We start from the raw sequence: 22,595 nt of genomic DNA on the forward strand, positions 1-22,595 counted from the left end.
TAAAGCAGTTTTCATACCTTTGGCTTCATTTTTAAACTGTGACTAAAAAGAAAAATATAGGCTATTCAAATACATCAGTACAGAATGTTGACTAAAATATATGTGTTATATATATATTGTGCACTTTTAGTTATTTTTATGAACTATTTAAATACCAGTCATTAAACTTTCCTTCTCTACTGCAGAGCTGAGAAGCAACTTGACTTAAATACTCAAGTATGCAAATGTTTATATTAGCCTTGCAGCTACTGGATTGAGAAATGTAGTTACTATATATGCTTCCAGCCGTGCTCTTGTTTTCAGTAACTGTATTTAACAGTTTGAACCGTGTAAAATGTTAATACCAGGCTTCTAGGAAATAAACATCTGTACAAGCCTTGTTGTTGTTTTCTTTCACTGTAATGCGAGAAGTTAAGTTTCTAAAATTAAGCAATAGTTTGAATGCTGATCCAGCCTCTTCAGGAAGAGCTGTGACAGCCTGACTTGTCTCAGCACTGCTTATCATGGGAAAACTTATTTCAGGGCCTCTCTGACAGTAAAGCTTTTATTTCCAAGGAGCCTGACAATAGGCTGAAGAGAGAAGGTTTTTTCCTAAACTGACACTTAATAGGATGTCTGAATAATGAGTAGTAAATGCCATCAGCCAGTAGGATATCATTTGGGAAACTAAATTATGTAAAGCAGACATAACGAGTTCTCCTCTGCCCAGAAGCATGGCCTTTAGCTACTAGTCACTGTAGAGAGCTCAAGAAAGCCTGTGTTTGTTATATTTGTGTCTAGGTCTTTTGTCCTACCACACTAGTCTGCAGCCATGTGTAAAACAGTAGTGTAACTTGGTTGGGTTCTGTACGCTGCTTGCTATCAAACACAGGAGAAAATGTGTTACCGCTATTGTTATTAATAGTCTTGGCTTTGCAGTAAATCTGAAATACGTAAGACAAAATGAATCCCACCTGAATGTCTTAGTCTGAGCTGTCTTCACCATCAGTAGAAAGATGTAGATGGTGTTTCTTAAACTAGATCCACTAAATCACTGTGAAAAAGGCCTGTTTTCTCTCTACTGATTTACAGTGAGAATCCCAATGAGTAATTTAAATGTCTACAGGTCAGGTAAGACAAATCCCATCCTCTGCATCTGGACATAAACAGTTCCAGGCAAAATACAACCCTCTCATCAGGAGGTGGACGACTCCTGTAAATCATGTGCCCCACAGTGTTCCCTTCCCCCTCTTAACTCATTAATAATGATAAAGCAATTCCCTTTTATGTTCACAGAAATGGCAAGCACGTACAGCTTGGCATGTTATTTCTTTTCATGTCTAGAGTCACACAGCCATTTCTCTGCTGGATTCAGCCATGTCTGGGTGTGGTATGTGCTGAAACCGCCTACTTCATGGTGGCTTGACATAAATGGGATAATATTCAGCCCTGGCTCCATAAAGTAATGTGGAAGGCATTTGGCAGTGTTCCTAAATTCTTGCTGTTTAAACATGAGGAAGCAGATCAATTCTGCATACCAGCATTGATTTACAGAAACTGAAGGCCATGAGGAATCCTTCCATTTAAACTAAGCAGGCAATGCAAGAGTTTCTGCATTCCCAGTTACAGGCTGGAGGCCAGTCACCCTCATGCAGTGAAGGAAGCCACCAACCTGTCAAATACACTGTTTAAAACATTTACTACTTCCTTCCTGAAGTCCATCACAAGGGCTACTGAAGCTACACTCCTCTGCATTTCTCTATGCCAAGTGTTTTAAATGATTTTGGGCAACTTCACAAAGCCTTGAGTTTTATTTTAATGCCTCCCAATTCTTCTTCCAATTCAAAGAACACAACCTTGAGACAGCAGGTGCATATTCACAATGAGAGAGACTCTTGGCAGCAGAAAAAAAATGTTGCAGGCACCACTCTCCCCCATGATGAGAACACCTGAACCCAATTTATTTTTAACAGGCCTGTGGTATCCTACTTCCCCTCAACAGCAGGCACACTACAGTACTGTTACTGTGTAATTAGAAGCTTTGTGGTTACACTGTGCCAGCAGTGACACTAAGTTCCTGGAGAATTGGATTTAAACTTCTGGGAGAACTCTTCCAGCACCTCCATTAGCTTCTCCTCATCCTCTGGTGAACTGTGGGTGCTTGCCAGGGGTAAGTGTGTAGGGACTGGTTGCCTGTCTGGAAGAGAAAAAATAAAAATAAAAATCCTTATGGGTACATTTAACTACCTCTGCTGGCACAGATTTTTCTGCTAGGCTCTATACTGCCCAAATATACCTCATGGTCTTGAAGCCAGGAAACTTACCTTCTATGTATCTGTAAACGATGTTAGTTAAGCATTTCTTCCAAACCAGAAATTAAACCAATTTCATATGTATTCTGGAACTAGAGTGACTGTCCTTTAGCACGATATGACTTAGACTGGGGAGCAAGACCTCATTTTCAGCTGGGGACAGCGTAGATAAAGGAAGGCCTTATTGTGGGGTTATGCATGATTCCTGTCACTAGTGCAACTCCGGTAGACAAAGACCAATAACTTGAGATTGTTGTTGCATGCAGAGGTTGCTTTTGCATCAGGAGACAGGGTTTTTCCTTGCCTGCTACATAATGTTTCTAACTGCTACACAAATTCCCCATCTGGGTCTTCGTAGTTTGGATTATTTTCAATCTTAAAATGCTTTCATCCTTAAAAATAATAGTTAAATTCTAAATGCTAAAGAACTTAAGCTAATTGCTCAATCACCGTAAGTAGCATGTATCGAACATAAAGATGTCTGACCAGATTTGCTCAATTTGATGCTTTGCTTGGTTTTCCATATCTCGTATTCCTCCCTCACTCTGTGTAAATAGAGCTGTATCACCATCCGTTCTAAGGGATTTTTCTCTCCAAAAACATGGTATCTAGAGCCTGTGAACCTTATGATAGTGCTCTCAGACATCTATGAAACAACCATCAGAGCACTGGTGCCACACTGTTAGTCTATAAAGTTCAACTTCTGCAGTAGCCAGCTAAGACTGAAAGAACAAGCTGTTGCAGCACTGGGCAGCAGATTTCTCTGAAAACCTATCAGGCTGCCATCAGGCTTCCCAGGGGAGCAGAGATACTTGCTCTCTTAAGAGCAAATGTTGTAACTGGCTGCACACACCACATAACCTCTGCGCATGGAAAACTGAAGAGAGAGAAACATGCAGAGGAACACTCCCTTCTCCATCACTGAATAGGAACTGCTTTCTACCTAACTGTCATGCTTCCAGTAGCCTGTGCTAAAGTTTGGGAACTATGTGTGAAAACCAAGTTTAGCATCACGGAGAAGATGCTTCTAGTCTTTGGAAAGTAGGACTCTCTCAAATGTTTTTTATTTATTTTGGCAGATGCAGAGAATTCTGGTTGTACAAGTCATGTTCTTGTTTCCCAATTTTTTTCCTCAGGGAAAAAAAAAATTGCTGGCTTTGGTTTGCACTCAAAGGGAACAGAATAAAAGAGAACTGAGGAAATGGAGGGAAGGTGTGACTGATTCAGAAAATGGCCGTCCAGGACCAGACGAGCAGGGTCTGTGGTAAAGTGCTCCTGCACACAAAGCCCCTTACTGAAAGGGCCTGAACGGGGCCCATACTAAATGGTGGTATCCAAAGGGCAGTAGGAGAGAGAAATAACTGACTTCATCACTGTTTGATAAGCACAGGACACAGACACAGAACTTCTCTTGCAGCCTTAAGAGCAGTCATGCCAAGCAAAAGCTCTCAGAAGTCAATAGCTACAGCTAAAGAGCCAAGGCATGTTCCCTGTTTACTAAAGCTGGGGGTAGACAAAGGCCAAAGGCAAGAGCCTGGTGGAATTATGATCTAGAGAAAGAACAAGTAAGCAAAAGCATTAGCACAGGAAGAAGGTGATAGGAGTACGCAAAAGGCAAAGCCTGGTTCTACAAAGACGACTGACAGCTGGGATGTGGGGTTTCTGCATGCACCACATTATGACATGAAAAAGGTCTGGGTAAATATCTGTCAACCAACCCTGTGTGACTGTCTGGGAGGGGACAGAAGGGACAAAGTCAACCCAACTCTGGAAAAGTCTGAACTTCCTGCTTGCTCCACCTAGAAATTCAGTGAATCAGGATTTGAGTGCCACATCCAACAAAAGTACTGAGCTTCTGTAAGCAATTACTCTGAGCTTTGTCCTTCTCCTTCTGGACTGACCTGCATCACCATTAAGACGTCCATGCTTCCTGCTGCTCCTAAGATGCCTGTCATTAGCCTGGGAGAAATGAAAGGCTCTGCCCTGTTTTTCCATCACCTATGCTTACAGTGCCAAAAATGCCACTGTGCTCAAATCTCTGCCCAGCATTAGAGAAAGGGGGAACTGGCAGTTTTAACCAGCATGGAATGGTAGGAAGAGCCTGTCAAAGCAAAGCCAACCCCCAGTGCTCTGTGAGAAAGATGCTAGTTTCCCAGATCATAAAAGATGCTGTTTGACTCCTCTGACTCACCCTCCCTTGGCACAGTCCTGCATACAGCCATTTTCATTTAAAAAAAACCCAATCCATCCTAAAGAAATGCTCTGAAGTCTCTATCAGCTACTTTAGAGGACAAAAGCAGGAACATAACAACTTAACACAGTCATTCTCTGGTTGCACAATGCTCACTTGAACCTTTAGTCTTGGAACAATTTTGAGAAATACTTTATCCTTTGAACAAGGGTTGCTTAGTGGAGCCTTCATCCCCTTCCAGGCCAGATGGGGATTCTACAGTTCAGGCAGCTTAGGGATCTCCACTGCTATGCAATGTAAGACGTTGCTGCCTTACCTTGGAAGAACAAGCCACTTGGTAACTTTGTGGCTTCAGATGATACTGCCAACCATACAACAGTATCAGCTCCCTGGGTCTCTGTGCGCAGGGTATTCTTCATCTTCTGATGGAAGTCTGGCATTGATGATCTCACTGCTAGAAAAAACAACAATGGAATAGTGGTCTGCCAGGCGAGACTTTTTATTTTAAAAAAAGAGAGCTTAAAATGCCATTGTAAGTGTAGGAGGAAGAGAAGGCATCCCAGAGTTTCCGGAAGAGAACAAGTATCTCCCCATAGCTAGGAGTATGATGACATGTGGTGGAATAGTGCTAAACTGCCAGATGATCCACCAGTTGTTTGGGTCAAATTACAGGGACAAAACTAGTAGGAACTGAGAACAGGATTGGCAAGAGGTTCCTGAGCCAATTTCATTCTAAACTGCAAAGAAGTTAGACATGGGGGAATCAGAAATACCAAAACAGGATTTTTAGCTCTTATTTCCTCACCAGTTTTAGAAAATCAGTTGCAGCATTGTATTTAGAAACTGTACAGTGAACAGTACCTAAACCAACTACATAAACATTTAAACTCTGGTTTCTTTTTATTTTGTCCAACACGTTGTGGTGGTTTAAACCCAGCTGGCAGCCAAACACCACACAGCTGCTCGTTGACTCTCCCCCACCCCCAGGGAATGGGGGAAGAATTGAAGGGGTAAGGGTAAGGAGACTCACAGGTTGAGATAAAAACAATTTAATAATTGAAATAAAATAATAATAATAATAGTAATAACAGAAAACACAAACAAATAATGCACAATGTGACTGCTCATCACCCGCTGACCAATGCCCAGCCCGTTTTTGGCTTTTGGTCTCAGAGAAGAATCCTGAAGCCACAATCCCAGAAGCCAGCGTGAGCTTTCCGATCAACCCTTATCTATATACTGAGCATGATGTTAGATGATATGGAATATTCCATTGGCCAGTTTGGGTTTGTTGTTTTGGCTACACTCCCTCCCAGCTTATTGTGTACCTGTGCACTAGCAGGACATGAGAAGTTGAAAAGTCCTTGATTTCTTAGCAACAGCTAAAAACATCAGTACATTATCAACATTCTTCTCATATCAAATCCCACACTGAATCCAAAACACAGCACTATTCTAGCTACTAAGAAGGAGAAAAAAAAATATTAGCTCCATCTCAGCCAAAACCACAACACAGGTGATGATTGAAGGTCTATCTCCTGCAGCTGTTTATTTTTGGAGGTTGGAGAGTCCTTGAACTTTAAGGTGGGATAACTGTGGTTCATTAGGTTTGAAATCCACAAAGGATGTGCAAAAATAAATGTATTTTGAAGAAAAAGAATTACCAGGATATTTAGTTGGAAAGGGCAGTTTTCAAGCATAAAGTAGATGGGGCAGTGCTTCTGTCATCAGAACCAAATCTGCAAAACTGCATCCCTAGAAAAGACCTAGAGATCGGATTGCTAGTCTGCACCCCAAGCTTGGGTGTTAGGGGCTGGTAACATTTTGCAGAATGCAACATGCATACTGGATAATTGATGCTGGCCCACCTGCTGAGACACAGTCACTGAAGAACAGCTGCAGCTCAGACAAAGAGCTGTCTGGCCAAACACGCTGCTTCTCAACGGCAGTAAATGTTTAGAGGAAGAGCAGAGGAACAGGTCTTGCACAATGGTGTGTGCTCCATTTTCCTATATGTCTTCACCAATTCCCAATGTCTGCATGTTGGTACTTACAGAGGCATAAGCTCTATCTGTGTATTTAACAGTCCCACTACAAATGTAACTTCAAAGTTAGCTTAAAGCATTATGGCTCTGCTGCGCATTTGTGTGGGGCTGGAACCATTCATTGCACATTATTATTCTCCAGATATACACAGATAGCAGACACTGCAGAACAGAGCTACCAAGGGGGTACAAAACAACTTCAGACACCAGTTTGAAGCCAAGAAATCACTGCACCTGTTGGAGAAATCTACCAGAAAGTTTCATTCATCTTTGCTTTTAGACTAATCCTGAAAAAAAAAAAAAATATAGTCAGTATCAAGCAGATGTTACCTGGAGTGTCTGCCCAGCCAGGATGCATAACAGAGAAATGGATGTTTCTGTGAGCTTTTGCCCATTGTTCTGTCAAGACAACTTGCTGTCTCTAGGGTAGAGCAAAAAGAGCCAGACTAGCATCAAGCTCAACAGCCTGTCCACCAAGTTAGTTCCCAGGGAGATAAACTAGATCAAATATGCTGTAAATACCAAGGCATTTATGTATAGCAGAAATATACCCTTGCTCATCCTGACTGGATTTACTGGATAATTTTGTCAGACACCACTATGGTCATTGCAATCCATATCCTGGCCACAAGCTTTCTTTTAAAGCAGTTACACTGCTTTTACTGACCACATCTACATGTAAGAACTAAGCGGGCAGAGAGGATTTGTCAGCTAAAGACAGTCTTCCCCCTTGAGACTTACATCAAGTCAAATGAAAGTCTAGCCATGCTCTCTGTGCAAGATGGTATGCACTTGTAAGTGCACGCTATCATACTCCTGGAGATTATTGCCTGTGACTCTCTGCACAGGCTGGATGAAATAGGAAAACAACAGTGAACAACAGGCCTTTTGCAAAGCAGATGGTATAAGCTGCCTAGCAAACAAGTGCTGGGCTTTGTTTTCAAAACCATGGACTGTACCTTGTTTTGTGCATACACCATAGTTCCATCAAATGTCCCGTTTCCCGACTGCAAGTCAGATATGTTTAATTTTTGAACTAGCATGCCCCCAGAAGAGACAGTTATCTGTAATTGAATGAAAAGCAAATTAACAAAACCAGAAACTCCCCACAATTGCACTCATGGATGTAATGTGGTCCTCAGGCCACATCTGGAAGTCCCTCGGGAGCAGGATTCCTCTACATACTCTTTGCACTATGCTTGTGCTCATGTGTAGAGCATACCTGGAGATGAGGTGGAAGAAACAGAATTTTTTTTTAGAAAGTGATTTTCATTCAAAGTGGTGTTGCCTCCTTCAGGGAACTTTGTGCTTCTTCCTTTTGAAAAGTAATTGAGAGAAAGAAAATAGCACTATTTGTATTTTGTATGCTTAGCATTTATAGCAGCTAATTAGAAAACAAGAGGCTGTAATAAACTTGGGAAATTTAATTTAAAAAAATGTATGTGCTGTTCTATTTTACACCAAGATCTGTAAGGTTCTTTTAAGCCTATATTCCTGTATAGGTATTTTGCACTATGCTGCATGAGATAATTTGCCCCAGGGAAAGCAGAAGGGGAAGTTTCCAAAGGAAGTGTTTTACTCTGATTTCCAACGAAGGGATGAGAGTAGCAAGCACAAGCTTTGCCTTGGAGAAGGAGGTTGTTAGCAAAATCCAAGAGGATTCTAGAGATACTTACAGCATTATAACTAATCCTGCATTGCTAGCACAGTCAAAGAAATGCTGTCACAAACCAGAAAGTGAGAATAGTAAAACATCACTTTTCAACAGCATCGCAGACTCACCACTCTGGCATCAGCTTCTTTTTCCAGGAGGGGCAGCAGGGCAGTTGTCAGAATGTAGGTACCTAAAAGACAGACAAGCACCAATATTAACTTTTATTTTCAAACCAGCTTTCTTCTCTCCCCACCCTCTACAACAACTCAAAACCCAAAGTCTCTTTATTTCTGAAACTTGATCTGAATTTAATGATGGGTTTTTTTGCTGCTTTATCTGCAATATGCCAACTCAACTTGTAGCGGTCCACGTGGCTGCATACTTACCAAAAGGCACACCAGTTATTCAATAGACTTTTATGAATTGTACCTACAGAGAAAACTGCCCATTACATTCAGCTATGACTCTGAAGGCAAAATGGCTCAGGTATGGATTTCCTTGGGGGTGAGGTGATGCCAGTGAAGAAACCCAGAATGCGTTTCCCCTCCATGTGTGGCATATCTATGCCAGGTCACGAACAAGAGAAGGAAACCGTGCTTCAACACTTTTGTGTTTCTTAGGCCCTTACACATGCACTTAAAACTCATCCATTTTTGCCTTCTCATTGTGAAACCACTCAGAGTACACTGACACTTTCGTGTTGCACACAAAGACTGCCTCTTAAACCCCCAGCATGACTATTACAGAAGATAAAGAAACCTTGCAGGGAAAAATATTAATGTTGCGTGCCCAAGGCTGAGCTAAGATTACTTGGGGAAACGTAACTGTGTCCTTCCCCACTTTTATCACATCCATTTAGCATAGATGTGTACACACTGCACAAATATATTCCCTTACAGCTGTTACCATGACCAGCAAAGTTTGTTATTCAAAACACTGTTCAACTGCTAGTGTATTTGATTCAGACACACCTAGTGATGTTTCACCCGCTCAACTGCAACACGGGGATTTTTGTTTGTTTTTATCTCTTCAGAAATATTTTTTGGTTTTTCTCTTTAAACTGTATTTTAAAATTTGTTTAATTCAAAATTATTTTAGCCCCATTTAGTCTAGTGTTTCTGCACTGAGTATAATACTTCCCTCTCATCTCTTCACAAATGGCTTTAGTTCAACAATTCTATGTCAGCGATAAACATATTTTTTCCATGAGCTACCGAGGCCATGTTTTTCACTAGACATGAAGACTTCAGCATGTGTCTTTATAACCTTCCACGCGGCAATGAGATCACCCAGTTAAAATACAGCATGTTTATAAATATGCTACCAAAAACAAACGTGTTACATGCTTGGTGAACAAACTGTTCAGTTCCCCCGTCAGTCACAGCAGTCTTCATTTTCTCTATATAATCAGAGGGACACCCATATGCACACAATATATTTAAAACCTTGGCAAATCAAACAAAGCGAATGCACAGCAGATGAGTAAATGCAGCCTGCCTTCAGCAGAAAATGCAAGCAAAGGCAGTTGCCAGTGAATAACAAGAGTCCGTACATCTCCCCTGGTAGTGGCGGGGAGACTGAACGATGACATCATTAGGACAAGAACTACTGCTGATTGTCATGGGAGACTGCCACGATGTAAAAAAAAATTAAAAAATAAAAAAAATCACTTCAGTACAAGCTGAGAGCCTGGATTAAATTTTGATTTGCTATGGATTCTTTAAATGCAAAGTCACATCATGTCTTGGTTAAATAAACTGCATCTCCTAAAGGCAGAGCTGCAATGCACCAGCTATGACAATGCTTGATTTTACTGTCCCACAGATTAATTTACAGATTTAAGGGGCTTCATGTTGATTTGTTAATTCTAAAGGGATGCAGAGATGAATGTACTAACATTGCCTTATTAACAACTGAGTTTTGTTTTGTTTTCCAGCAGGATGAGAGAAATGTTCAATGTCAAAAATCCTGCTTATAGCAACTACAGCTTGTCAGAAGTTTATGCGCTTATTTAAAACCACAAACTAACTGCAAAGCCAGAGTCTCCTCTCTTCTTCAAGTTTATTAAGAATTCAGTAAATCCCACAGAGTCAGAGCACTCCATCTTTTTGCCCCACAAAACCACTTGCTCATTTGCTTTGACACAACACAAAAAGACTAGTTTTAATCCCAGCTTCCTATGGTAAGCACTAGTATCTCAAAACACACACAGATGCAATGGATCAGGCATTAAGACTGCAGCATTTCATCTCTCCCACTACTAAATATTTCACCAACTATTGCCCATTTTAAGTGTTTGAACACAAACTCCTTTAACAAATATACCTGAATATTATACATTCTTATTTGCATGAGCTGGTCTGTCAGGCAAAACAGCCTGGACAAGAAATTTAGTACAATAATAGTAGAATAGATATGCCTTATTAATAAGGTATAGTGTTGGCTGGAATACATCATCATCAACTGAAACCTTCACATTTTTATTCACATAAAGGCTGGCACACAGTTTGATAGTTGTGATCAAACAAATAGGAAGAATGCTAAGTACAGCCAGTGTAGAGGCCTGGCACAGCCACGTACCTCATGGCATGTAGTTTGCCAAGCACAGCTGTATTGCAGCATGCAATAATACAAAAATTAATTTCTAACTAAAAGGGGAAGCTACAAATGAATGCACTGCCTGCCACAGTCCTTATAAAAACATGAATTGTATTAACAGTATAAAAACAAAAAGGGAAAATTTTCTTATTTTTAGTAAAAAAAATTTTGCAAGGAAAACTAAGACTGATTTGATAGAAAAAACTACAGTCCCCTCTCCTCGCACTTAAGGAAATCAAAATAACATCTAAATTGCATACCTTTTTGCCAATAATTTATTACTAATATCAGTGTACCAGACAGCTGCCTTTCCAAAATGAACACTTCAGCATTCTAGTACATTTCCTTGACACAAAAATAATTTTTGTCTGTTAAAGGAGAAACCTCCTTCCACAGAGCTTAGTTAAAAATGATAAAGCATATCAAATATGATCAATGTTTAATTATCACTGTGTTCAAACTGTACAGATTTTTGGAGGTTCCTTTTAATTGTTTAAAGAGAACACAAGAGAACACAAAGGTGCATGGAGGGAAAAGCAATGATCAACAGTGATGTGCCTTGCACCGAAAACATTAAGGTATCGTGGTGATCCTGCCCCTCCTCTGAGAGGACCTAGGAGGATTCTGCCAGAAGCAAAGGAAGACCCTTCTTCCAAGAAAACAAGAACTGCCACTACTCCGGTGGGATTCTGGAGGAAGCATGTCCTTGTCTCAAGCAGATACTTTGTCAATGGAGATGCTCAGCCTTGAGGCCACCAGTTTCCCAGTGCCTGTTCCCCAGCAGTTGCACCCATGACACAGGAGGAACAGAGAGCCCTCTGGGACAGATCGCACTGGGAGCAGGATGTTTCTGTCTGAACAGTTCTCCTGGACTATGGTCCATTTCTTGCACAGGTCTGAGTGCCTGTGGAAAAAAGCAGACTACTTTGAATTACTCACACAGCAGAAACTTGAGCAGCAGCCTCTCTCTCACACTCATCTCAGACCCAGGAGGCAGGGAGCTATGAGTACACCTACAAGGCAGTGCTGGACATACAGCTGTACTACCTGCATCTGTGACTGTGTGACAGGCCAGACTCTTACACATCACTTTTTTCTGCCACTGAAAGGTATACTGTCTACATGGCCTGAAACCTTGAATCCCACTGGTGTAATGGTGGGGGAAAAAAAATAATAAATTGCAGTGAAATGGTATATAACGCTTCCCTTTGAAAAGGAGTATTTGCTGTGCCACAAAGGAGTCCAGCAAGATGAATTCAGGATTTTGCTCAGAAGCAGCAGGAATGCAGAAGGGGGCAAGTAACCATCCAGTCTATCACCCCCACATACAGGATTTCATCTTGCCCTTGCTGAACTCTGCTGAGGTGAAAAGTTGACTGGAGAAACCTACTGGACAAACTACAGCCCTGTTCTGTGTAATGAAGTTTGACACAGTACTTGCTGGCCATGTTTTGTCCAGTTAAAGAGGCTCCTGGGATTGATGCACAATTTCTTTTAAAGATAAACATCCTCTCAACATTTGCTTTTCTTTGGAAAAATTCCTGTAAGTTTTATATCTTGAAGCTGAGCTCACATAATAGGAAATCATGTATAATACCATGTAATTAAAATCTTCCTATAAGGATACAGCAACTCCACCATTACACACCATTCAACCAGCTCTATCATATGGTAGATTAGACAGTGTGGGTTGTCAGTCTGTGCATTACACATGGTAATTTCAGTAAAAGCAATGAGCATGGCACTTAATGAGAACACACTTTGTTCATACACACTCCCTCTCAAGTGCTTATCACATTAATGTTTTCTCAAGTTTCATGTTTACTTGCCTCCCCAAAAAACAAAATTGAATCACCATGCATTCCCTCATGGCCGGTTTTGTAATTCCTCCACTTGATCCAAAAATCTTCTCAACTTAGTTGAGTAATCTGATATTATGCTCTAATTAATAACTCCCATTTTTAACTCCATACAGTGAACTCCTCTGTCAACCTGGATGAGCCGTAATTCAGCAGTTTCACAATCACAGAATGAAACTTTAATCATGCAAGTGTGGAAAATGAGGAGCTGTTATGGAGATAAATAAATACTACACTAACTTTTTTTTTTAAATAAAAACACCTGCAAAAATCAGCCCGTCTGCTTCAGCAGAGAGGGAACAATCCAGGAGGTTCCTGGAATGTGTGGAGGATAACTTGTCACACAGCTGGTGAGTGAGCCGAGCAGGGAAGGTGCCCTCCTGGACCTGCTTCTTGTGAACAGGGAAGAGCTTGTGGGGGAGGTAAAGGATAGAGGCCGTCTAGGGTGCAGTGATCATGAGATGATTGAGTTTTTGATCCTTGGAGAAACAAAGAGAGGGGTTAGTAAAACTGTCACCTTAGACTTCCGGAGGGCTAACTTCGACCTGTTCAGAAGACTGATTAACAAAATCCCTTGGGAGGCTGCCTTGAAGGATATGGGAGTCCAGGAAGGCTGGACATACTTCAAGAGCAAAGTCTTAAAGGCACAGGAGCAGGCTGTTCCTGTGTCCCGAAAAACAAACAGGTGGGGAAGGAGACCGGCCTGGCTAAACAGGGACCTTTGGCTGGATCTCAAGAACAAAAGGAGAATCTATTGCCTTTGGAAGAGGGGGCAGGTCTCTCATGAAGACTATAAAGTCGTAGTGAAGTTATGCAGGGAGAACATAAGGAGAGCCAAGGCACAGCTAGAGTCAACCTGGCTACAGCTGTTAAGGATAACAAAAAATGTTTCTATAAAGTCATTAACAGCAAAAGGAGGATTAGGGAAAATCTCCCTCCTTTACTGGATGCAGAGGGAAACATGGTAACTAAGGATGAGGAAAAGGCTGAGGTGCTCAACGCCTACTTTGCCTCAGTCTTTAGCAGTGGAACTGGCTGTTCCCTGGACACCCAGCCTCATGAGCTGGGAGATGGGGAGGGGAAGCAGAATGAGGTCAGCACAGTTGAAGAGGAGGTGGTCAGAGACCTGCTACACCACTTGGATGCACACAAGTCTGTGGGACCGGATGGGTTACACCCAAGGGTGCTGAAAGAATTGGCAGATGTGCTCGCCAAGCCGCTGTCCATGATTTACCTGAAATCATGGCTAACTGGGGAGGTCCCATTGGACTGGAGGGTAGCAAATGTAACACTCATCTACAAGAAAGGCAGAAAGGACAATCCAGGAAACTATAGACCTGTCAGTCTGATCTCGGTGCCAGGGAAGGTCATGGAGCAGGTCATCTCGAACCATTAAAAGTCATATAATGGACAACCAGGGGATCAGGTCTAGTCAGCATGGGTTTATGAAAGGCAGGTCCTGCCTGACAAACCTGATCTCCTTCTATGACAAAATGACCCGACTATTGGACAAGGGAAAAGCTGTGGATATTATCTACCTAGATTTTCGAAAAGCATTCAACACAGTTCCCCATAGGATTCTCATAGAAAAACTGGCTGCCGATGGCCTGGATGAGCGAACGGTCTGCTGGGTCAAGCACTGGCTGGATGGACAGTCCCAGAGAGTGGTGGTCAATGGAGCTAAATCCAGCTGGCGGCCGGTCACAAGTGGTGTTCCTCAGGGCTCGGTGTTGGGACCATTTCTGTTCAACATCTGTATTGATGATCTTGATAAGGACATAAAGTGTATCATCAGTAAGTTCGCAGATGATGCCAAGTTAAGTGGGAGTGTTGATCTGCATGAGGATAGGGAGGCTCTACAGAGAGACTTGGATAGATTGGATCAGTGGGCTGTTAACAGGATGACCTTCAACAAGGCCAAGTGCCAGGTCCTGCAGTTGGGCCACAACAACCCCACGCATCACTACAGGCTTGGGGAGGAGTGGCTGGAGAGCTGTCTGGAAGAGAAGGATGTGGGGGTTCTAATTGACAAGCAACTGAACATGAGCCAGCAGTGTGCCCAGGTGGCCAAGAAAGCCAACGGCATCCTGGCTTGTATTAGAAATAGCGTGACCAGCAGAAGTAGGGAGGTGATAGTCCCCCTGTACTCTGCACTGGTGAGGCCACACCTGGAGTATTGTGTCCAGTTTTGGGCACCTCAATACAAGAGGGATATCGAGGTGCTGGAGTGAGTGCAGAGGAGGGCAACAAAGCTGGTGAAGGGCCTGGAGAACAAATCCTATGAGGAGAGATTGAGGGAGCTGGGACTGTTCAGTTTGAGGAAGAGAAGGCTGAGAGAGACCTCATCACTCTCTACAACTACCTGAAAGGACATTGTAGAGAGGCTGGTGCTGGTCTCTTCTCACAGGTAATTAGTGACAGAACAAGAGGGGAGGTTTAGACTGGACATTAGGAAAAAATTTTTCACAGAAAGAGTGGTCAGACAGTGGAATAGGCTGCCCAGGGAGGTGGTGGAGTCACCATCCCTGGATGTGTTTAAGGGTCGTTTAGATGAGATGTTGGGGGATATGGTGTAGGGGAGAACTTGTAGAGTAGGGCTGATGGTTGGACTCGATGCCAAGGGTCTTTTCCAACCTGAATGATTCTATGATAAACTCCTAAATAAAATTGGGCTACCTGTCTCACAACCCGAAGTAGAAGCCAAGGGGACTCTATTGAAAACGCTATTGTTCGGTCTTGTGGGAAGGTAGCTCTGCACGTTCTTGCAACAGTTAGTTGACCGTGGATCTCACCATCTCAATCACAGCATAACCAAGATGAAAACTATCCCCATGCAAGGGACAGAAGTCTACAGTGTATTAGACACTGGTCTTTCTCACAGAAAGCTACAAATCTTTCTGTACTAGAACATGAAACTAAGCAAAACATAGAACAGCCCTAACAGAAAATATAAGCAAACACCGTGAAGGCAGATTTCCAAAATGCTGGTGTTGTAACTCAGCTTTAGCCTGCTAAAAACCTTAGGATTCATCTATTTCAGATTTGGAAATCAACAGGATATCACATATAATAATAGTACATGAACACATACTTCTATCTGCTTTACAGATTTCAAGTGACCCCAAAAACCTGTACTTTAAAACTGATTTATGAAGAAAATTATGGTTTCAGCAGAAGTAATATTGTAAAGCCACTACCTGTTTACAACATCAAATTGATGATGCAATTATTGCAGACCCAAGTGTCTTGGTGGATTCTAGAATAGTTTTTGCTTGATGTTCTATTTGGCAATTAGTGGTAAATTGTTGGTGAGGTTTTTAATCTGCTAACATTCAGATAAGGGCAGGCAGCCAGCACCACATTCAGTGAAGTTTTCCATCTGCCTGAGCTTTGCAGTATTATTAGGAGCAGTGTTATTTCAACTGTGAAAAAAGTGGGAACAGAAAAAAAAACAACAAACTTTTATTGTACAGATTTCAATGGCTCATTCATCTGGTAAAAATCAGCTAACTGGCTTGCTTTTCTTATGTCCAAGTCTTCAAAAAAACCCAACACACCAAAAACAAACTAACATTCTTCCTTGACCTGGTTATCTTTTCAAGCCTTCAATTTATGCAGTTCCAAGGGACATCCCTGAGTACACGATAAGGAATGAAAATTTTAGTGTGCTGTCTCCGAGGGCCAATTCCACCACACTAGCAGTAACTGAGAGTGTATGGGAAGAGCTAATGAACAGGAAAGGCAAAACAAAGGTTTATATTTCCCTTGAATTACAAAGCTCAGCTCAATAAGGGTTTGTCTGTGTCCTGGGAACCTAGGCTGCAGTAGAGCTAGATGATTTGCAATTATACTCATCCTTTCACATAGCACCTCTCATCCATAAGTCTCAAAGCTCTTTAGAAAGAAAACTGGTACCATAGTCTCCTTTTCACAGGTAAGGTTGTCGTGCCAAAGATCAGGCACTGACCTTATGGCAGACTGACAGCTGGTATCCAAGCTGCCTGACTTCCAAGTAGTTCAGAACACAATACACCAGGCCATGCTGGCTTCTGTGAAACACCAGATAGATATGGTTTATGTGTGGGGAAGGGACTGGCAAATATCTATACAGGTTAGGCAATTTGCCATGCTGTTACTGCGGTAGAAAAGCATCTTATTTCCTCTGGCCCTACCCCTCCTTGCACAGAGAGTAAATGTATATGGCTATATTATTAAAACATGAGAGCACTTAGGCTGAAGAAAAGATGCATACTGGAAGCATCACTTATTTATCTCTGAGTGTGTTTTAGCATCCCCTTGGCTGGTAAGTAGCAATAAAAATGTAACATATATGCCATTTTTCCATGACAAGCAAGAAGATGTGTTGAGTAAAAGTAAAGTGAGGCAGGCTATAAAAGAGAGGAACAGAGGTTGTTTCAACTAAGTGTCTAGTGCTTCAATAAGAACATGTTGCTTTTGCCTCCACTTGCTTGCCAATGGTGACAGATTTTTTCCAAAATGACCGAATACTACCAGTTTGAATAGTCTTTGTTGGGAGTTTTACTAAAACAAGCAAAATAAAATTAAATTTGAAAAAAAAAAAAAAAAAAAAAAGAAAAAGAAGTGTTGACTCAGAAGTCTGCAAGTCTTGTCAGCAGAAATGATTGCTTGTCACTGCCCAGTTCCTGGATACAACTCTGAGTACAAGGCCAGCCCACAGGAGGAAAAAAGGGCAACACAAAAGCTAAAAGATACACAAATAAAATCTGCCCATCAGTATTGGCAGCTCCCCAGGAAATCTGCCCACATTACCCCAAGCCAGTCAGTCGCTCAGTTTCATACTGAAGGTGTGATTCAATCAGCAATGTGCCATTTCAGACTCGTGTCTGGCTAGTGCTCCCACATTACAGTGTAAGTGCTCCACAGCTATTCTGCTCTCTACACCTTCACTGAGCTCCAGCAATCAGAGCAACAATTCTCAGGGATCTATCAGGGAAAAAACGTAAGATATTTCATGTGACAGCAACAACAGAACCACAACAAGCTACACAGCATTTGTGTCTGAGCCCCATTTTAAGGACACTAGGCACCAGCACAGATATGGCTGCCGCTGCCTGCTTAAAGCAGTGTACAGTTTGAACTTGAATATTAGACAAATCATACAAAGCCTGAACTATCAACGTGCATTTTGCATTCTCATGATCCTCACCCACCTGTATATTCTGACAACGCCACAGAGGACTCTGCACCTCCTATTTCATGAGCAGTCCTCAATTAGCCAGTCAGTGGTGTTTCACATTAAGGGAAGTTTACTTTCTGTTCTTGTACATATTCGTCTTACCTACCAGAGGACTTCTGCATTCATTTTTGTCCCATATATGTCCAAGAAAGGATCAGGTTATAAACTATGTTTCACAAGTCAGATGATCAATTAGAACTGAACTCTAACATCCATTATGCTCGAAAACAGATTAACAAGTCGGTCAAGAGGAAAATATTCCTAGCCTGGAACTAAAGGCTCCACAGCATTTTAGACACCTAAATGAGCAATTCTACAGCTTATATAAATGTTAATTAGGTATCGGATACAGAATTCAAAGACTTTGCCTGGCATTTAAAGCATGTAATAGTTCAGAGTCTTGCATTCTTAGACAGTTACAACCTACACACTCCTTTACTAGACCAGAGCTATGATCCAGGGTAGAAACAAACTGGAAAAGAAAGATAGAAGGAACACTCTGCATGTGAAGATCTGGGAAAAAAAAAAAATTATTCTATGTTATGACTGCCTGATTTCTGCAGAAATAAGTTATTGACTCCTTGCTGCTGATGAGGGGGACAACTGTGGATTTTCAAAACAGAGGCCCTGAGCCCATGTCACCCTTCAGGTTTTAGCTTTTCTGGGGAAAGAGGCAGAGGGGTGAATTTAGTTTGTTCTCTCAAACCACATTCTAGTTTACAGCCAATCTATGTATCAGCCACAACTAATTTAGGGTTAGTTTTTCTCTGGGAACCTATAACCACAGATAGTTACTGATACAGAAATAACTTCCCCAAAGTAAAGCACACCCTAGTGCTTAGGGAAATGACTTAACTCAGCATCTATTTTGACAGACATTTCTCCATACAGCTTTCTCCTACTATGACTCCAGCAGATATGATTTATTACCCCATTTCTGACTTTGAAGGAAAATACCTGCACTGTTGATAGCATTGGTCCTTCAGGTGTGTCTGACCTGCAAACACAGAAGCTTTCTCTTGCATAGACAGCCTCTTCTAGCTCAACCAAGTCCCACTTTGTTCTAAAAGCTTCAAAATTTAGTCCTTATTGTTGCTTAGAAAGAATCAGTCTGAGCAAACAACCCAGTCCTTGTCTGAAGTCTGCCGAAGTTGGACAACAGAGGATGACTTACCTGTTTTCCCTTATCTGCTCAGATGTGCAATCACCTCTTTGACCTTCTTATACAGTCATGCAGCAAGTGATACAAAATTAATAAAGGAGATAACATTCATAGGATATAATACAGGCATTTTCCTAGTTCACTACAATCGTAATTCAGCTTCCTCTGTGCAGCTGTATATCTCTAGTGATGCTGATTAACAGCTGGGAAAGCAGAACTTGCTGCTTAGACTTGTGTGATAAATTCTAATTCAAGTGATGCACTAATACAGTTCCTAAGCAATTAATTTCCTAAATGTTTAAAACTAAACCAAAACATGCTTTCATGTCCAGACTGTTGCATTTGTTTCACTCTGCTTCTCTCTGGAAGAACTGCACCTTTGCACATTGCTGGATTTTTGTCTGAAAGACCACAAGAGGACTAAACTAATTTAAGGTGAATAAATTTCTCAAGGTAGAAGTTCTTGTACTTTTGCAGCCAGAGGAAATTTGATGGCAAAATAAAATTCCTTTTGGATTGTGACCATGAGAAACAGAAGAATGTTAGCAGAAGATTAATTTGAGGAAAATTAATCTGTGCCTTTATACTTGAATTAACTGTCAGTTTAATGTTTTTTCTGGAAGTCTGACTACAAGTTGTATGCACCATATCAGCTAAGCACAAGCATTTTATACCTCAGATGTTAGTTTTCAAAAGTAAATAGGAGTAACACAGGAAAAAGGCTAAAAATAAAACCCAATAGTGGTTTCCAGACTATACGAGTTCTACAAATGCCTGATCTCTATAGCCTAAGCTTCTCCCTTCCTCGTCCCAGATACTGATGAACAGGAGGAAAACACAGAAACAAAGCACCACAGCTCCTCCTTAATGTGTCAGTTCTGTATATATTAAGGACAGTCTTTTGAGAAAGCCACCTACACTGAATGGAAGCAGAGGGAAAAGACAGTCAGGCCTGTTGGCTGATGCAAGTACCACATCTCTCTTTGCAAGAAGGGCAGCTTTCAGCCCTACAGATATCAGTGGCAGCAGAGAACTCTTCTCTCTGCTGGCTGGCTGTTTGCTCACATCTTTTCCAAGGCTTTTATGGGGGAACTTTCCACTTTGCTCACTGTCTTCCCTACTCATCCACATCTCCACTTTCCCCCTTTATTTGCTTCCTTTAGTTTGTCCCTCTGATACCTCCACCACACAGTTCATGGGATACACTCCTTATATGTGGAGTGCCTAAGACTTAATCAGTACTGCTCAATCACTTGACCTGATGTTGCATCTGTTTGAGAGTGTCCAGGGCACTATATAAGGCACAGTCTTCCTACTTCCACATCAAACAGGGCTGTTCAAGCCTACTGAAACATTTGAATGTCTTTTTAAATGTCTGAATGCACTCCAAGCTCTATCCAAGCCACAGGAGCACACTTATAAAGAGTATCATTAGCAGCACTGCTTGGAACAAAGTTTCCTAGCAAATTTCAGAATCAATTTAATTAAATTGTATCTGCATTTGTCTACTGCTGCTATGACAAATAAAGGCACTGATATGAGAACAACAGAAAATGGAGAAATTAAAAAATGACACTCCAAATAAGCTGTAATATTTCTTCTTTTCCTTTCCTGCTTCTTCTCTGGCATAGCAATGTTATGATCTCTCTTTGAGCAGGAATACATACCTCATGAACCCAGCTGTAAAAACACACTTCTGTATCCAGAGTAAGCATATTTCAGAACTAAGCCTTCAATACTGACCCAAAGTGTTTGTTGCAAAGTTTTTTTCAAGTCCATCTTCAGTTAACTCTCTGTTATTCACCATACATCCTGCATTGTTGATCTGTAAGACAACTCCTGTAAACACAAATGATCTATACAAATATCTACAAACAAAACCACCCATACAAGCAGTCTATATTAGTTTGCTGTCTTCACACTGCAACACAAACCTACAAACTGTTTCAGTAAACCATGCTATTCCAAGTCACACTACTCTGTCACTGATCATGAAGGTTCTGCACAAAAGAAAGGATCTTCGGAGAAATGGCTCACCACAGATGTATCACACTAAGAGCCAAAAGTCCTCTTAGTGCCTTACTCCATGTTTTTAAGCTCTCTCCTCACAGGAAGTAATATGCAAGTTGTAGAGCAGATATTAGAACATAAACATGCAGTATAGTTTGTTAGTCTCATCTGAGAGACCACACTGACCCCACACCATCCACGCTATGATGTATTCTCCATCAGGGGAAAATTCACTATGGAAAGCTGCACAACACGCAGTGGAGTGGCCCGCAGGAACTCCCACCCTCAGCAAATTAAAAGAATTAGCTCCAAATTTGGCAGATTAGCTAGGTCAGCAGATTGCTGCATCCTCATTATCCCTAAGAAGAGCAGAGCTTATCAGCGGAGGTGCTTCATACTGACTCTGTGCCCCGGTTGTAGGACCTCAGCTTTTCTCTCTGCCAGGCAATCCTGCACAGATACCCCACCTGACTCACACATTGCTAAAACAGCGCTGCACCACACAGCATGGATGCACTGTAAGGTAAAATCATGAACAGTCAGAAGCTTGCAAGTTGTGTGCAGCTAGCATATTCTCACACACACTTCTTTCTCTGCCTTATCTTCCAGAGGAAGCTCGAGCTTTTCTTTCCCACCTCAAAAAGAGATCTGCCCCTACATACCTTGCAGCTCATTCACTGCCACTCCTCAAAAACCTATTTTCCCATTTCTGTGAGAATTTCCTCATCTAGTAAGCACCAAAACAACTGCTTCAGGTGCCTCAGTTTCAGTACAGCCCCCAGAGCAAATTTTTACTTCTAAATAAAGGGGAAGTGTACTGAACCCATTACCAGCCATGATAATTAACTGTTCGTTCTCTCCCTGGCTGTTTTAGACTGCTCTAACTAGACTTTCTGTAAAAGAAGGACTAACTTTAACAGGGAGGAGGCTATATAGTAATGAAAGTCAAACAGAAAATGTGTGGTAAGAACCTCAAAAGATACAGCTAAAAAATTACTGCTTTTCTCTCTTTTTTGTAGCATATCTCTGTATATGAACTAAGAATGGACAAGAGCAAACAGACCATGGAGACTACTGCAAAAGCATTCAGAGAAAATTAAGCAGAGAATTGTGGGACAAATTTGTGAAATCTACACTACCCGTTGGACAAATTCATAGGCTACACACTCCAAAGACAGACACATGATTTAAGTATGCAAACTTACCAACACATTTAATTTATGTTCATTTTTGAATTTTTCAGCAAACTTCCAGATTTCCTTGGGATGAGATATATCCACAATATGCAAGAAGATATTCTAAAGGGAAAAAAAGTAAGTTACAATCAACAGGGACAGTGAAGAGACCCTGTTCACTATTACGACCTGTCTAGGTAAAAAGGTATTTAAGCAGTATGAAAAAATAGTATCTCCAGAACACAACTGAAACACTTAGGTTAACATGCATAACTGGGAAATCTACTTCTAGTCCTTAAAACATGCACAGTCACTTGATTCAGTTGTTTCTGAGCCATAGTTTTTTAATGCAAAATTCATTAAAAGAGAGCCCTACTCAGACAAATATATGT

General features: G+C 41.4%; 1 protein-coding gene across 4 annotated transcripts in view; it reads right to left on the reverse strand.

Moving 5' to 3' along the window:
• Positions 1-1,771: 1,771 nt before the first annotated feature.
• The window catches only part of DHRS12 (dehydrogenase/reductase 12), a 31,819-nt gene continuing 10,995 nt past the window's right edge, over positions 1,772-22,595 (reverse strand). For 2 of the 4 annotated variants that reach the window (XM_074815764.1, XM_074815767.1), the window contains 7 exons: positions 22,234-22,326; positions 20,762-20,843; positions 8,310-8,371; positions 7,487-7,591; positions 6,858-6,948; positions 4,799-4,936; positions 1,772-2,176 (listed from right to left, as the gene is read on the reverse strand). In XM_074815764.1, the coding sequence (XP_074671865.1) occupies positions 2,049-2,176; positions 4,799-4,936; positions 6,858-6,948; positions 7,487-7,591; positions 8,310-8,371; positions 20,762-20,843; positions 22,234-22,326 (699 nt within the window). In that variant the 3' untranslated portion in view covers positions 1,772-2,048. Of the gene's footprint in view, positions 2,177-4,798; positions 4,937-6,857; positions 6,949-7,486; positions 7,592-8,309; positions 8,372-20,761; positions 20,858-22,233; positions 22,327-22,595 lie in introns of those variants that run through there. The other 2 variants (XM_074815765.1, XM_074815766.1) reach the window with 2 other exon arrangements.

This window comes from Strix aluco, chromosome 2, assembly GCF_031877795.1.
Source record: "Strix aluco isolate bStrAlu1 chromosome 2, bStrAlu1.hap1, whole genome shotgun sequence".
Lineage (NCBI taxonomy): Eukaryota > Metazoa > Chordata > Aves > Strigiformes > Strigidae > Strix > Strix aluco.